Source organism: Mandrillus leucophaeus, unplaced genomic scaffold, assembly GCF_000951045.1.
Source record: "Mandrillus leucophaeus isolate KB7577 unplaced genomic scaffold, Mleu.le_1.0 Scaffold219, whole genome shotgun sequence".
NCBI classification, from domain to species: Eukaryota; Metazoa; Chordata; class Mammalia; order Primates; family Cercopithecidae; genus Mandrillus; species Mandrillus leucophaeus.
Window position 1 is genome coordinate 354,351 of NW_012102243.1, and position 15,105 is coordinate 369,455.

The 15,105-nt window shown below is 60.1% G+C and overlaps 1 protein-coding gene across 2 annotated transcripts in view; it reads right to left on the minus strand.

Moving 5' to 3' along the window:
* The window catches only part of ADGRA1 (adhesion G protein-coupled receptor A1), a 41,145-nt gene that overhangs the window by 17,576 nt on the left and 8,464 nt on the right, over positions 1 to 15,105 (minus strand). The window contains exons 3-5 of one of the 2 annotated variants that reach the window (XM_011980827.1): positions 14,131 to 14,258; positions 12,512 to 12,635; positions 8,498 to 8,643 (exon numbers count right to left, since the gene is read on the minus strand). In XM_011980827.1, the coding sequence (XP_011836217.1) occupies positions 8,498 to 8,643; positions 12,512 to 12,635; positions 14,131 to 14,258 (398 nt within the window). Of the gene's footprint in view, positions 1 to 8,497; positions 8,644 to 9,002; positions 9,060 to 12,511; positions 12,636 to 14,130; positions 14,259 to 15,105 lie in introns of those variants that run through there. The other variant, XM_011980829.1, reaches the window with a different exon arrangement.

Here is a 15,105-nt window from a genome sequence, read left to right on the forward strand (position 1 = left end):
ACACAGCCCTCAGACCTCAAATAACTGACACAGCTTGGTGCACTTGACCAGAAAGGGTGGGCAAATTGCAAAATTGGGATGTAATTGCTCTTTGCTGAATGGGGAATTAGCCCCGAGCACCTGTGAAACCACAAAAGTTCTGCTTGTTTCTGGAGTGGCTTCCCGTTGGCTGGCAGTGGGAGCAGAAAATGTGGAAAGTTCAGTCTATTTAGAGGCCCTTCCTCAAAGTGGGCTGGCCAGCAGGACTAGGAGGGAGGTGCCCGTGGCGGGCAGGTTGTCTGGTGGGATTAGGAGGGGAGGTGCCCATGGTGGGCAAGTGGTATGGAGGGATTAAGAGAAGCGGCACCCACGGCGGGCAGGTGGCCAGCGAGATTAGGAGGGGAGGTGCCCATGGCAGGCATGTGACTTGGCAGGATTAGGAGGGGAGGTGCCCGTGGTGGGCAGGAGGCCCAGCCTACCCAAAACCTCCCCAGTTCAGCCACATTTCCACTTAAAGGATGCAGAAACAACCCTTCAGTGGGCTCTGCTCACATCCGAGCAGGTGCTTGGGGACCAGGGATCACTGAATTATCCAGCAGCACCTGCGTCCGGGGCCCCAGGCAGACATCACTCTGTGGCAAAGGGACTGGGCAGGAAACTAAAGACACGGAAGGGGAAGTGGCTGAATAGAGGTCAAACGGAATTCCGGAAAATAACAAATCTGGATTGTGAGAGCTGGGTGTAGAGGAAGCAGGCTAATCGTTCAGACACGGGCATCAGGCTGCTGGCTCCTGTTTTGTGTAGAAAGGATCAGCTCAGGGTACATCATATTTGCTCTTATTCTTTTTCTTCCAGTATTTCTTTATATTTCTTACCGAATCTCTCTCTCAGCCTTTCTTTCTTCTCACCCATATAGTTAGAAACGGCAGATCCAAGAAGCTTCTCTCTGAACATTCAACCCTGTGCAGCCCGGTGTTGCTCTGCAGAAGGGCCAGCTCTGGGGCCGTGGCAGGGGCCTGGATCAGTGGCTTTCAACACATTCCCCCCGTCCCTGCCTGATAAGGCTGCTCTACAGGGACGCAGGACGCAGGATGTAGCACTACAGCAGTCTGGGCTGTTTGCATGAACCTTGGGACTGATGGCGGCACCTGTCTTCCCGCCGGAGTGTGAGGATCCGTAGCTGTGGCCAGTGGAGCTGGCAGAGCACACAGGAGTGACCCGTCCCAGCAAGAACCCAGAGCTTGAGCCTGAGAGGCCTCCTGGGCAGAAGTGCGGGGCGCACTTTGCTGCGTTTTGCTGCTGGGGGAAGGAGCAGGCTCTGTGTGGGTCCTCCCCACCTGCCGTCTCCCAGGAGAACTTTGGAGTCTCGGTCTCTGCCGGACGCCTTTTCCCTCGCTGACCCTGTGGTGGATCCTTCTGTGGAGACAAACCACACCCAGAAACGCCGCCACTGCTGAGTCCTGGGTCCTTCCAGCCCCTCCCTGAGTGTGCAGAGGCTGTGGGGCCTGACACCGCTTGACGGGCCGTGTGCTGCTCACCCACGTGTCAGAACAAATACGAAACTGATTGCTTTCCATTGACACATCCAGCCCAGCTGAGCATGGAGGCAATTTCACACGTATGTGCTACATCCCTGCCGTTTGTCTCTGGTTTCAACATTTAACCGGGAGGGGCTGGATGCCAAGCCTGGAGAATACGAAGCAGGAAGGACCTTCCTGTCATTGTCATCTAGGGGAGGAGAGGTCAGGGGACAGTTGCTCTGCAATAGTGAGTGGGCACCAGGCAGAGGGTCAGGGGTCTCACCTAAGAGGAAGCTGAGGTGCAGGGAGGAGACTGGAGTGGAGATGGGAGGTGCCCATCCCACTGGAGGGACTGACCCTCAGTGCCCAAAGGGCAGGCGAGGCCAGGAAGGGGCAGATAGGAAGGCTCTGAGCCAGAGCTGAGCAGCAATGGGGGGGTCTGGGGGGTGGTCGTGGGGGCAGGCAGTCAGGCTTCCAGCTGGGGAGAAAAAGTATCCAGGTGGTGTGGAGGTGGCAGAGCAGGAGGCTGAGAAAAGGGCACGGAGGCCCGCTGGGGTCACGGCAGTCCACAGAGCAGGAAAAATGAGGTCCAGGGAGTGGGGCTGGGAGAGGAGGAGGGACAGGAGAGGTGGGGAAGACTCCTGGGCCTGGAGGTGTGGCCTCATCTGGGAAAGCAGGTAGAGATTTTGGCACAATGTCCAGCACCCAGACACGAATGCTGGGACAGCAGTGCCGGCTGCTGAGCTGCAAAGACATTGGGGGCATGGAGCTGGTTCCATGGAGGACGAGAGGTGAGGGGGTGGAGCTGGTTCCATGGAGGACGAGAGGTGAGGGGGTGGGGCTGGTTCCATGGAGGACGAGAGGTGAGGGGGTGGAGCTGGTTCCATGGAGGCTATGAGGGGAGGGGGTGCAGCTGGTTCCATGGAGGACGAGAGGTGAGGGGGTGGGGCTGCTTCCATGGAGGCTATGAGGGGGGGGGGTGGGGCTGGGGCCATGGAGGACATGAGGGGAAGGGTGGAGCTGGGACCAAATGGAGCTGGTTCCCTTGTGGGACTGAGGGAGGAGTGGAGCTGGGGCCACATGCACACAGTGTTGAGCTGTCTTGGGATATCTGAGGGAGGCAACAGGAGGCTGTGGCAAATGTGTGTGGTGGTCAGGACTGGTGCGCAGACTGCAAATGGTGTTTTTGGGACAGAGTATTGCAACAGAGTCTAGTGTCTAGAATCTTGAGAGTATTGGGAGGTGACAGTGGCCACCATGTTGGTCAAAGGTGAGGGTGCTTGAATCCGAGAAGGCACCACTGCGAGGGTTTGGGTGGCTGAGCCAGTGCCTCTGTGGGCCTGGGGGGGTCCTGTGTCCGACACCTCTGTCTCCTCCCAGCCAAGCTGCTTCCTTCTCCCCTTTTGGTGTCTCTCCCTACTTCCTTCTCCACAGAGTCACCCTAGCCCCACTTAGCAGTGCCAAGAGTTCATGGACTCCTCGGTTGAGGCTGCATCTGTCCTTCCCCTAAACTCCCTCCTGCAAGGCTGAGGGTGGCACTTCTGTTGGCTGAAGGCTCATGCCAGGTTCTGCGTGGTTTCTCACCCACAGGAGGCCCCAAGGCAGAGCTCTGGGGCCAGGAAACAGACTCACACTCAACCTACAACCACACTTGCACTGAAGACACCAGCAGGGCTGCAGGCCTTGCACACTCCCAGGTGTGCTCAGAAAGGTCTGTGTGACGTTTGGTCCAGGCCTAACCTTGAGGCACTCCCTGGCCCCTCATGCCCACACCTGCTCCACTCCTCACACGTGGAGAAAGGGAAGAAGGCTGGCCTGGCCAGGGCAGGCCACACAGCAGGATGCGCAGGGTCACCCACTCCCTCCCACCCCTCTGCTGTACCCAAATCACAAGGAAGAAATGAAACAATGTTTTCATCATTGTAATGAAGATCTCCTTACAGAGACAAGCTCCCCAAAGTCATGCTGCTTTGATCGAGCGGGGATTCCCTTCATTCAGCTTGACACTAACAGTTGCAGCACAATTTTAGGGTGTTTTTTTTCCCTGACTATCTAGACATCTGTGAGAATTAAACAGCATACTTTTAAACAACCAGTGGGCCAGAGAAGAAATCACAAGGAAAAGTAGAAGTGACACTGTGGAGATAAGTGAAACAAAATACCCCACAAGATAACTCAGGGATGCAGGAAAAGCAGCACACAGAGGAAAATTCATAGCCATGAACATCCACATAAGAAAAAGAAGCTCAAGTCAACCATCTGATTTTGCACCATAAGAAACCTGAAAAGAGAAGAGCAAGCTAAATCCAACGCTCATGGAAGAAAGGAAGTAATAAAGATCAGAGTGGAGATAAATAACATAGACAACAGAAAAATGAAGACCATCAATGAAACTCAAACTGACTCTTTAAACAGATCAAGAAAATTGGCAAACCTTTAGCTAGAGTGACAAGTAAAAAAGAGACAATCACATTGTATTGGAAGTTGTAGCCAGCACAATTAGGCAAGAAAAAAATATAAAGCCCTCCAGACTGTAAGGGAAGAAGTAGAACTATCCCTGTGTACAGATGACGTGATAATTATATATACAGGAAATACTAAAGAATTAACAAAACACTAACTAGAGCCAATAAAGGAACTCAGCAAAGCTGTAGGACACAAGGTTGGCACACAGAAATCAGTTGTGTTTTGTTCATAAGCAAATGAACAATCCAAAAAGAAAATTAAGAAAAGAATCCCATTTATAATAACATCAAGAGAATAAAATCCTTGGGAGAAAATTCAGCCAAGGAGGTGCAAGATGTGTGCACTGGAAATTTCTTCCGCAAAGCTTTGCTGGAAGAAATTACAGAGTTAAACAAAAGGAAACACGTCCTGTGCTCACAGTTGGAAGATGTAGTGCTTCTTAACACGGCCTTCAGATGTAGCTGTGACTCCAGTGACGCTCAGAGCTGGCGTGGCCCCGATAAACACTGCCCAGGAGCCCGTGATGGCCACTCTGAGCTGCGGGGGTGAGACTGTGTGCAGAGACATGACCTGCCACGTTATCTGAGTGTCTTTGGCCTTGACGGCCTTCCCCCAGGAAGCGTGCTGCACATTCTGTGGGACGTCCATCCAGTCGCCCAGGCCTCACCTCAACAGGATCTGGGATGGGTGTCTGCCACGGTGCCCCCGATGTGGGGAAGCCAGCATCTGGTGGCTGGTGCCCTTCCTGGGGGCTCTCCAGTCCCCTGTGCCCTGAGGCCAGGCTGTGCCCACCCTGTGCACCCTCCTTGGCCCAGAGCCGCTGTGCTGGGGACGCCCACAGGGATCCGTGTGGGTGGATGGAGATGACCAGATCCTGGCATGGCAGGAGCTGAGGAGAGCAGAGGGACCCATCCTGGTGGGGCTGCTGGGCAGGGGCCCAGGCAGGTCCGCAGCTCGGGCCTGGAAAAGGGTCTCCAAAGGTTCCTAGGAGCTGGGGCCTGCGTGTGACTCATTCAGTCGGCAGGGGCCTCACCGGCTGCGATGCTGCTGGAATTTGGAGAAAATGCTGTGTGAATGGAGGGGAGCGATGGGCCTGGGACCAAAGCAGGGAAGCTGCAGCCAGCAAGGGCTCCAGCGCCCCCCAAATCCAAGGCACCCCCCTTGGGCTCCAGTCCTGCCGCCCTCACCCTGGTGTGGGCTTCAGACCACACACCCGTCAGGCCACTGCCCCTCCGCAGGCCCAGGGCGGTTCTGAGGGCCTGACTGTGCAGTGCCTCCTAACTGGGGTGGCAGAGGGTGCCCCCAAATCCCTCCACACAGGCCCACATGCGTGGGGGGCTCATCCTGGGACCAAGGGGAGATGAGATCAGGTGAATCCCCATCTAGAAAGTGGCAGAATCCCGCGCAGAGCCCAGGCTTGTGTTGTCATAGTAACAAGGGTCACACCCCTGCGTGAGGGGAGGGGTGGACGGTGGCTGTGACCTTGGCCATGGGGCCCCTGCTGTGCCATAGAAGCTTCTGGCTTCTCGCTGCTGGGCCTCCCTGGACTGGCCCCTCCACTCCTTGACCTCACCCTGACCAGAGGGCAGGTTCCTGCCCACGGAGTCCAACCCCTGCAGAGTTGGGGGTCTTGGGGGGTGTCCGCCCCTTCTGCCGACCAGGCTGTCTTGTGGAGAGGGGAGGTCCCACGCAGAGGTGGGGCATCCCCCATGCTCACACAGAGAGGGCCTCAGGCGTGTGAAATGCTCACGGACACCAGTGCGGCAACATTTGACGTGGCTGTATCTTCCCTGGACTTTGAAGGTTTGGTTTCCACGAAGTCAAGCAGAGGCGGCCGCTGCACGTGGCAAACCCTGGCTGTGGGCCTTCAGGATGGCGAGGGCTTTCTCAAAACGTCGGCAGCTCCAGGCGCGTCCTCTGAGTTCACACAGCCGCTTCCCGGGGACGGCCGTTTTCTCGTTACTTCTTGTTAACACTTGCAGAGCTGGGCCGGCGGTGGGTGGGCGGTGCACACGGCTCCTTCATGTGCAGCAGCTGAGACTCGGCCCCTGTCCGTGTGAGTGGGAGCTGGCGGTGCTGCCCCGTCCCGGCGGGGGGTCAGGCAGGGAGTGGTGTGGGTCTTCTTTTCAGAGGGCAGGATGGGAACAGCCAGAGAGGGTGTGGGCAACATGCTGCCTGGAGAGGTGTCCACACCCTTCCCTCCCAGACTGCAAGATTCTTGGAACTCAGGAACCAAATTTCTGTTGGCGGTGATAATGTGTGGGCCAGGGAATGGGGCTGGGGAGGCAGGGCCGCTGGGAAGGGCCTCTCGGATGAGGAGGTTTCCTGGTGGAGGAGGGGGAGGTGAGAAGAGGCTCTGGGCCAGGGCCTGGAGGGCTGATCGTGAGCCCCTCTGGGATGCGGGGAGAAAGGCTCCGCTCCAGCCTGCTGGTCTCCCTGAGGAGGTGACGCCCAGTCTCCCAGCACAGTCTCCCAGCAGCCCCAGGCCCGGCCACGGAGAGGGCAGGCCCTCAGCGAAGTCCAAGCTAACACCGCCCACCGCTCCCGAGTCTGCACCTGCCTCAGGGGTGCACAGGCCGAGCCCTAACCAGGCACCTGGGGTGCGGCTGGGGAGACAGAGTGACCAGGCAGGCCAGTAACCAAGGAACACAGCTGGAACACGGCACCATGTGGACTCCCCCTGCCATAATGTCAAGACCTTTCTGTACAGAGGAAGGGGGCCCAGAGGGCAGGGGGTGGAGGATGGGGGTCTCCAGGCAGCCCCAGGAGGAATAGCAGTCGCCTCAGTGCCGTGCCCGCAAGCAGGGCCTTGACGTTGCTGGGCCCGCTGGTCAGTGCCGAACCCCGGGCCCGCTGGCCCCCCAGCACCTGGACAGACGCACGGCTCTGTGGCGCACACTGGCAGACGGCGGACAGAAGAGTGCCGGGGTGCTCCACGGCTGCCAGCCTGGTCTTCAAAACCAGGCAGCTCTTCCATCAATTACAGATGAGGAAATGCATTTTGAGAGTGATTTATAAACCCAGGGGACTTGGGGCCTCCCTGGCAAGAGAGGCAAGATAATGAAACCCTACCTCCCCAGCCCCCACCAGCGGCAGAAGCACCACCCAGCCCTGGTTGCTAAGTGGCAACGTGTCTGCGTGGATCTGAAAATCAAACAGCGTCAGAAAATGCTCTGGGTGGAAGGTGAGCCCTGTTTACCGAGACAGCACAGGACGTGGCTGTATCTGCCTTGAAATGAATTCTTCAGACGGTTTTGGACGGGACAGTGCCAGACAGCCCTTCCGAGGAAGCAGGTGTCCCTGCACCAGCAGGAACCACATCTCACATGCAACTGGACGAATGTCCTCCATGACCCCCGGGGACCGCCGGCCTCAGAGCAGCCTCTGGCAGGGGTGCCTCACACAGGGCGCTGCTCCGGGCAAGTCGAAGGTGCCCAAGGCAGGCTTTCAGGGAGCCTCAGGGAACCCCAGAGGATGGGCCAGGTAGGCACCCAAGGCCTCGAGGCCACACTCTGAGCCTGGCTGTTGCCGACTGAGCGTTTGGAATTCAGTCTCAGTTCAGAAAAGGAAACACCAAAGGCGCTGGAACTCCCTGGCGAGCCCCGCAGCCCGGTCACGGCTGCGGCCGGACCCCTGTCTAAAGCAGCTGTCCGGGCTCCCTGACCCGGTTTTTTCCTGCTGGTGCAGAGGAGCTTCTGCCACCGCCCAGACGTGGACGCCCGGGTTTCCCTGGCTCTGGACTGAGGGAGGGGGGGAGAGAGGGAGAGAGGGAGGTCTGCGCCCATGCCATCATGGGCTGTTTCCACCCCCAGGCAGGCCCATGGTTCCCACCAAGGCCACGGTGAATTCCCGGCCTGGGGATGGATGGGGACCAAGAGCTGGTGTAGGCCGCGGGTGGGGGCGAGTGTCCCATCCCAGCACCCGGGCCTCACACAGCAGAGATGGGGAGGTGCTGGGAACTGGGGGACCACACCTGCCTCCTGGTCCGAAAGGCCCAGGCCAGGGCCACCTTGAAATGAGTGCCTGAGCATGTGAGGTTTTCCCCCACCAACAGTCAGCTGCCTGATGTTACGGAGACCACAAAGCCGAAGCCAAAACCACCCAGAGCCCATTTCCCCGGCGTGGCTGCCCTGCGGGGCACAGAGGGTCTCGTGCCAGCAATTCTGCAGCACAGGAGGCTCGTCCAGCCCCAGCACATGCCAGCCCCAGACCAGCTGGGTTCCAGCCGCAGATGTGGAGGGCAGGGCACCGCCTGCCTCAGACCCCACCCGGGAACCTCCACCCTCTGGGCCCCCTCCGCCTCACCCCCGGGGACCGTCGCCCCTCCCCTCCAGCACACTGCCCCACCCCCAGCTCCTTCGCCTGCTCTCCACCCTCCCTGGGAACACTGACCCTCCCCCACGGACCGGATCGTCCTCAGGCCTTGGTGGCCTGGCGAGGAGGTTTGCCAAGACCCAGAAGGCGAGCCCAGAAGGCGCATGCAGTGTCCAGGGCCCAGGAGGCAGGGCCTCGCGCCCATGTGCACTCAGTACCTGAGCAGGGGCTGCCTGGGGTACGGCGGCTGGTCTGCGTCCAGGCACAGAGGGGCCTTCTTGGTCACCTGCTTGTAGATGTTCCTGGCGGTCACTCCTATCCACAGCATGGTGGACAGCGTGGAATAGTGCAGCACGATGCCCACCTGTGGGGGAGCAGCGGTCAGCCAGGCCCTCGGTGGGCACCCACCCCCCAAAGCCCAGCAGCCCCGGCCCGGGCTTGTGGCTTCAAGAATGACAGCAGCAGGCAGCCAGGAGCGTCTGTACCCCAGGGCAGACGGCGGCCACCCCACAGCCGCCCGGGAGTCACAGGGAGACACCGAGCTGCAGAGACCCTTGAACGGCTCGACTTTGCTCCCCTTCTGCACAGAGACGGGAGCAGGGAGTCTGTGGGGACCAATGGTTCTGTGCACTCACACGCCCCTGCATGCACAACCCACTGTGGTCCCTGTGGCCCAGGCACGGGACCCTGTGAGCTGCAGACCAACGTCCCCTGAGCTCAGACCTGGACAGGTGTCCACCAAGGGAGACGAGGTGAAGTCCTCCAGGGGGTCATGCCAGGATGCTCTTACTGTGAATAGGATGAGCCCCCCATGGGGATGCATTCGTGTGACCCTGCAGGTCGCCGTTCCTCATTGCTATGGAGACTTCCTGCGTTAGTTGATTACCAGGGCCACACTGCTACCTTTGGAGTAATAACCTGACATTTTGAAATGACAGGTAAAATACTGCTATAATTGGAAAGGACATAAATGTTTAAGGAATATAGAGATTCGCCGCATAAAGCTAACGTCGCACCATTATGATGATTTATCAAATCCAGAGCTCCATTTTCACTTCTGAGGAGGCTCTGCAATAATTGATGAGAATGCTGTGGGGTGGGCTGGAAAGACCGGACGGCCGCGTTTGCAGTTTCAGATGAGCTCCCTGCGTGCCGCTGGCGGCAGGAGACACAGCAGGCCCCGGGGGCGCCACCCTTTCTCCTGGCCTGGCGAGTCCCATCCCCGTGCCCAGGCCTCGTGCAGCCTGGTGGAGACAGGGAGGCCTGGAAACCGGGGCAGCATGTGGAGGAGCGGGGCAGAGGCCCCGCAGCTGGGCCTCGGGTTCTTTCTTTCAAGGAAGCAGCCGCGGGGCTGTCATTGTCACTGCCTGGGGCGCTGAGGAGGATGGCAGAGCCGGCCCTGCCCCTTGTCTGTCTGGGCTGAGCCTCACCCAGGCCGTGTGCATTTGGGGATCACGAGAAGGTATAAGCGGCAGAGCTCGGAGTCCCAGACACTGACTTCAGGCTGGACAGGTGGGGAGGCTGCAGGGAAGCCATCGGCGTCCCACAGCGCTCCACGGCCGGCCCACCCCGCCAGACCCAGGGCCAGCGCCTGTCTCTGTTGACGATGTCACTCAGCCTGTGAACGGGCTTGTGGCCATCTCTCTGTCGCCATAGCAACCGTCCGTCCTCTCCAGCCATCCAGAGCCTGGGACCAGGCTTCACTCAGTGCTGGGCTGTGGCCCTGGTGGGCGGGGCAGGCGGGCAGGAAGGTGGGTGTGACAAGCGTGAGGCGGGCGGGGGGGCAGGCGGACCGGGCACCACTGGCGCACGTGTGGGCAGGTCGGGTTCCAAGTCTAGTTTTTACTAGACCCTCAGGTCTTCTTTCTCCAGCCGGTGGTGGCTGAATTTTCCTCCTTACCCAGAGGCTGCGAATGTGGAACCGGCCTGGCCTCAGTGTTAGATCAGTGAGAAAGCTTCTGTTCACGTGGCAGAGCACAGGGGAAGACAGTGCATCGGGGGCTCGGAGAACGTTGCCTTGTGAGCTTCCCGAGTGGTTCTGGGGCTGCAGCCACTGCGGCCCCTGCCTCCGCTTCCCCAGCCTGGCGTCACGCGTCCGGCAGGCATCTCCCACCCCCGGCTGCTCCCACGGTTCGTCTTCCACACTTGCTTCCTGTCCTGGAATGTGGCTCCACAGTGAGCCATGTGGGCTTGTCTCTGGCAGTGCCCTAGTGCCCAGAGCATGGCCTGGCACCTCATAGGCCCTCAGCACGTTTGCTGAGTGAGCGAGTGAGTGGACCGTGCTCCCTGGGAAATCAGGATGGCATCTGGAGACAGGCCACAGTCTTTTCCGCTGATTTCCTCCTGAGGACTGCAGCCTTAACAAGATATCCTCCAAGACTGCAACCCTCCAGAACCTTCCAGACCTGCCCGCCGCAGCCCCAACACCCCAGCATCCGCCCCAAGCTGTCGCCACAGGCCCAGGCCCCGGGAGCTCCATCCAGGCAGGCGGTGGCAGGTGCTCCCGAAGGCGCGGGCAGGGTTTGCCGAGGGCCCTTGGCTGGTGGTGGTGGGGGGCACCTGCGGATCCAGCAGGCTCTGTCCCAGTGTGTGGCGTGCTTGGTGGCGAAGTGCAGACGTGACGGTGATGGCCTCTCGCAGGCACTTACAGGCGGGACATCAGTGGCGTTTCCCAGGCACTTGCTGTGGTTGTTTCCAGCGTATCAGAGGAACGATTAAGGAGGCAGGACGTGCGTCCGACCTTAGCCACCTTCAGGTGCGCGCCAGCGACTCCTCTGCCCGGGACCATGCTGGGCTCGGCCTCGGGGCAGGCTGGCATGATGTGCGGTCACACAGACAGGGCATCTCCTCTGCGTGCCGGACGCCAGGGCCCTGTGTTTGTGTGAGCGCCTGCCCAGCCCGTCCCGGCCTGGCACATGGAAGTGTGGTGCTGGGAAGGAAGGAAGCCCGTGGCCGCTGCAGGCAGGTACGGGAGCCTGGGGGGAGTCGGGGGGGTTCTGTGCACTCTGCCCGGATTCTCCCCAGACACCCCTGTGGAGCAGCCCCTGTGGGAGTCTCGACCACTGCTGTCTGCAGGTGCACGTCAGTGCCAGGTACTACAGGAGGGTCCTAGAAACCACAGGGCAGATCCCTGGCAAGTTGCCCTGCCGTCCATGGCAACCCCCTGGCTGTGTCCGGGCCCTGGAGGTGACTGTACGGGGCTGTGGGGCTGCTGAAGTGGGTCGGCCACCGGGACTGGGCTGGGTGCGCAGGGAGGAGCCGCCCCAGAGCTGTGGCTGCAGAGGCTCCAGGCAGGTCCTCTCCTTGGCCATGAGCCACAGCCCAAAGTGGATGAGGACGGGGCTTAGTGTTGATGTGAGGGTCTCTACAATGAGCTCTGCCAGGAACTGAGTGTGAGGTACACATCCCCCCTTTTAAACCAAGGTCAGGCTGGGCCCCTGGAGGTGAGGAGCCCTCCTGTGTGCTTCAAGTCTCCAGCTCTCCCTGCGATGGGGGAGGAGGGTTTCCCGAGTGACGTTTCTTTTTTTTTTTTTTGAGATGGAGTCTTGCTGTATCTCCCAGGCTGGAGTGCAGTGGCGTGATCTCGGCTCACTGCAAGCTCCGCCTCCCGGGCTCACGCCATTCTCCCGCCTCAGCCTCCCAAGTAGCTGGGACTACAGGTGCCACCACCGCACCCGGCTAGTTTTTTGTATTTTTAGTAGAGATGGGGTTTCACCATGTTAGCCAGGATAGTCTTGATCTCCTGACCTCGTGATCCACCCGCATCGGCCTCCCAAAGTGCTGGGATTGCAGGCTTGAGCCACCGCGCCCGGCCCCGAGTGACGTTTCTGTTTGGCTTCCAGGGGTCTGTGTAGAGGACGCGCTTGCCCTTCTGGGGACTCAGGCAGCGGCACCTGCAGGTTCCTCCCTTGACTGGAGCGTGTGTCCCTCCTCGAGCTGCCCCACCACTTTCTCCGGGAGGGGCAGGCTGTGTCCCTGCTCCCAGGGAGTGCGCCCTTTGGGGACGGTAAATGTTAGCGCAGGCCTGGAGGGGGCCGCGCGGTGGACTCAACCCTGGGGTCAAACGTGGGGCACACGGGCCTTGCACGGCGTGAAGCCGAGACCCCGACGCACCGGGGCCCGACCCCTTCCTGGGAAATAGCTGAGCCAAGGCCGGAACATTATTCAGTAAACAAGACAACGCTCCACACTTCCCCTCTGGTAGGAGCCAGCGAAGGCGCCCCGGCACTCACCGCCTGGCACAGGATGGGGTACTTGGTGCGGTTGATGCCGCCGGCAAACACCGTGAAGGTCAGGGCCGCGTGGAAGCAGAAGTTCAGGAGCGTGTGCCGGCCCCGGCGACTGATGCGGATGGCGCTGTGGGGCAGGAAGGAGGTTTCATGTTAGCAGCAGCCCTGCACAGGGAGGTTTGGAAGGGCCCCCTGGGACGGAGGCTCTGTCCCCAGGAAGTCTGGGCTCTCCGTGGGCTCTCCGTGGGGTCAGGGGCAGCCATCTGAGAACCCCGTCAGGGGAGAGCAGACAGGCCGTCCGAGTCTGCCCTGAGTGGTGGCCACTGGAAAGTTCTGCCTTACGTCACCCTGGCACACTGAGGCTGAAAGGGGTTTGCAGAAGCTTGAACAACCTGATCTCTTGGCGGATGAAGACACTGAGGCCCTGAGACTCCAGGACTTTGGCCACACACTGTCTCAGAGACAGAGGCCGCGGGCATCCCTCGGAGCAGGCGTCAGGCACATCAGGACGAGACTGTGATTAGACTGGCTCAGCATGACCCTGGCCATAGCCTGGGGCTGAGCCCGCCGTGCCCGCCTGTGGCTGTGACCCTCTCCATGACCACCACCATGTCTGGGGCCCGACTCATCCAGGCTGTGGCCAGCACAGGTACGGCTGCACGGCGGCCACTGTGACTCTAGCCATGGCCTCGCCTCAGCCTTTCCCTGTAATCACAGCCACTCTGGTCTAAATGTATTTTATCCCACCCGACAGTTGGTAGGACAGCACTAACCACCAAGCTGATGGTATTCGGAAGCGGGGGCCTCTGGGCAGAGCCATTGTGATGGGATCAAGGACCTTGAGAAAGAGGCCCCGAGAGTGCTTCACCCCCACAGGCAGGGACACAGGCAGGGACACAGGCAGTGGGCGCCGTCCGTGAGCCTGGAGCCGGCCCTTTCCAGACTCTCCAAACACAGCGTCACGGGTGCCTTGATCTGGGACCCTGGCCTCCAGAACTGAGAAGTCAGTTTCTACCGTCGATGACCCATCAAGGCGCCCAGTTCTGCCACAGCAGAGATGACAGTTTCGGACCTGCCCAAGCCTCTTCCTGTGATCACAGCCTTGTGTGCGCCCAAGTCTCCGATGAGACTGTGGCCCTGGGCGCATCCAAGCTCTGTCCGTGACCAAGGCAACCTTAGCCTCAGACGTACCTGAACCCCCGCCCATGGCTGGCTGTGGACATGCCCACCCTGACTGAGGCTGGACCCCCTCATATTCTCGGTGCCTCTCCCAGGCTCTGCCGGCCATAGTGACCACCCAGGGGGACCTGAGCTCCTCAGGGCTGCACCCACTTCTGGAAGAACTTATTTCACCCAGTTAAGGACACAGGGGATGCCGTCAAGAAGACCCTGACGGAGGCCTGAGTGGACGGGCGTGACTCCCCCGAGCTCCATCCACCCTTCGGCTGTGTGGTGGGCACCAGGCTGCCGAGCAAGTCTGAGCTGGCTGGAGACCTGAGTTGTACCTTCAGGGACTTCTTTGTACATGAGGGGGCAGCGACATTGCCCTTCAGGGACTTGCCTTTGAAGGTAAGAACAGGTTTCTCGGGCACAGTGGGCGCCCTTGCCCATGCCAGGCTCACCTCTGGTGCACGATGTAGGTGATGACGGAGGCCAGGAGGCAGAGCAGCATGACCGCTGTGCACGCGTACACCACGGGGTGCAGGAACTCCCCTGGGTAGCGGGGCAGGGAGAGCACTGTCTTCAGATCCTGAAGAGAAAGCAAAGCAGACGTGCGTGACTGACCTGGAGGGGTCTGTGGGTGGTGCTGTCCCCTGGGCATCCCCTTGGGGCTCGGCTTCCCCTGCAGCCGCTCCAGGCATTTTCGTGTGGGGTCTCAGGGAAAGGGGCTGCCTGGGGCAGGACGGTCAGGCTGCATCTGTGGATTCTCAGGGAGTGCACGGGAGGGGCCTCATGTGGCCACCAAGCGACGTCTGTCCTCGCTTTCCAGCGGCTCTGAGGCCAATCCTTGTGTGGCTCTGAGGCCGGCTCCTGAGACGGTGTTTCGGCCGACTGATGCCTGCCTCCAGCCTCCTCTCTTCCCATGGCCTGGGGGTGGCTGGGTGGGGTCTGGATGGGCCTTAAGAGAGGCAGGGAAACCCATGGGATGGCCCCCAGCCGCACCGGGAGCCCCACACTCATTGAAACCCTGCTTGTCAACATCTCCCGGGAGGATCCTGTAGGAGCTTCTGTGAGATGCAGAAAGAGTGGAGGCCGTTGGGCACCAACTCCACCTGCTTCACTGCCCAAGAAGAGGGTTCAGGGTCAGAGTTCAAAGGGGAATGTGTGTTCTCTGGGGTAGAGTAGACTGGGGGAAAATCGCCCCGGCTGGAAAGGCTTGGAGCTGATGGGGTTTCATCTTTCCTTCATCAGGTGAGCGAGGTGAGCTCACCAGGGAATCACAGAGGTGTGTGCAGGCCGGGGAGGGGGCCTCGGGGCACCAGAGTCCAGAAACACGCGTGCACAGGCCCGGGACGGGGGCCTCGGGGCACCAGAGTCCAGAAACACACGTGTACAGGCCCGGGACGGGGGCCTCGGGGCACCAGAGTCCAGAAACA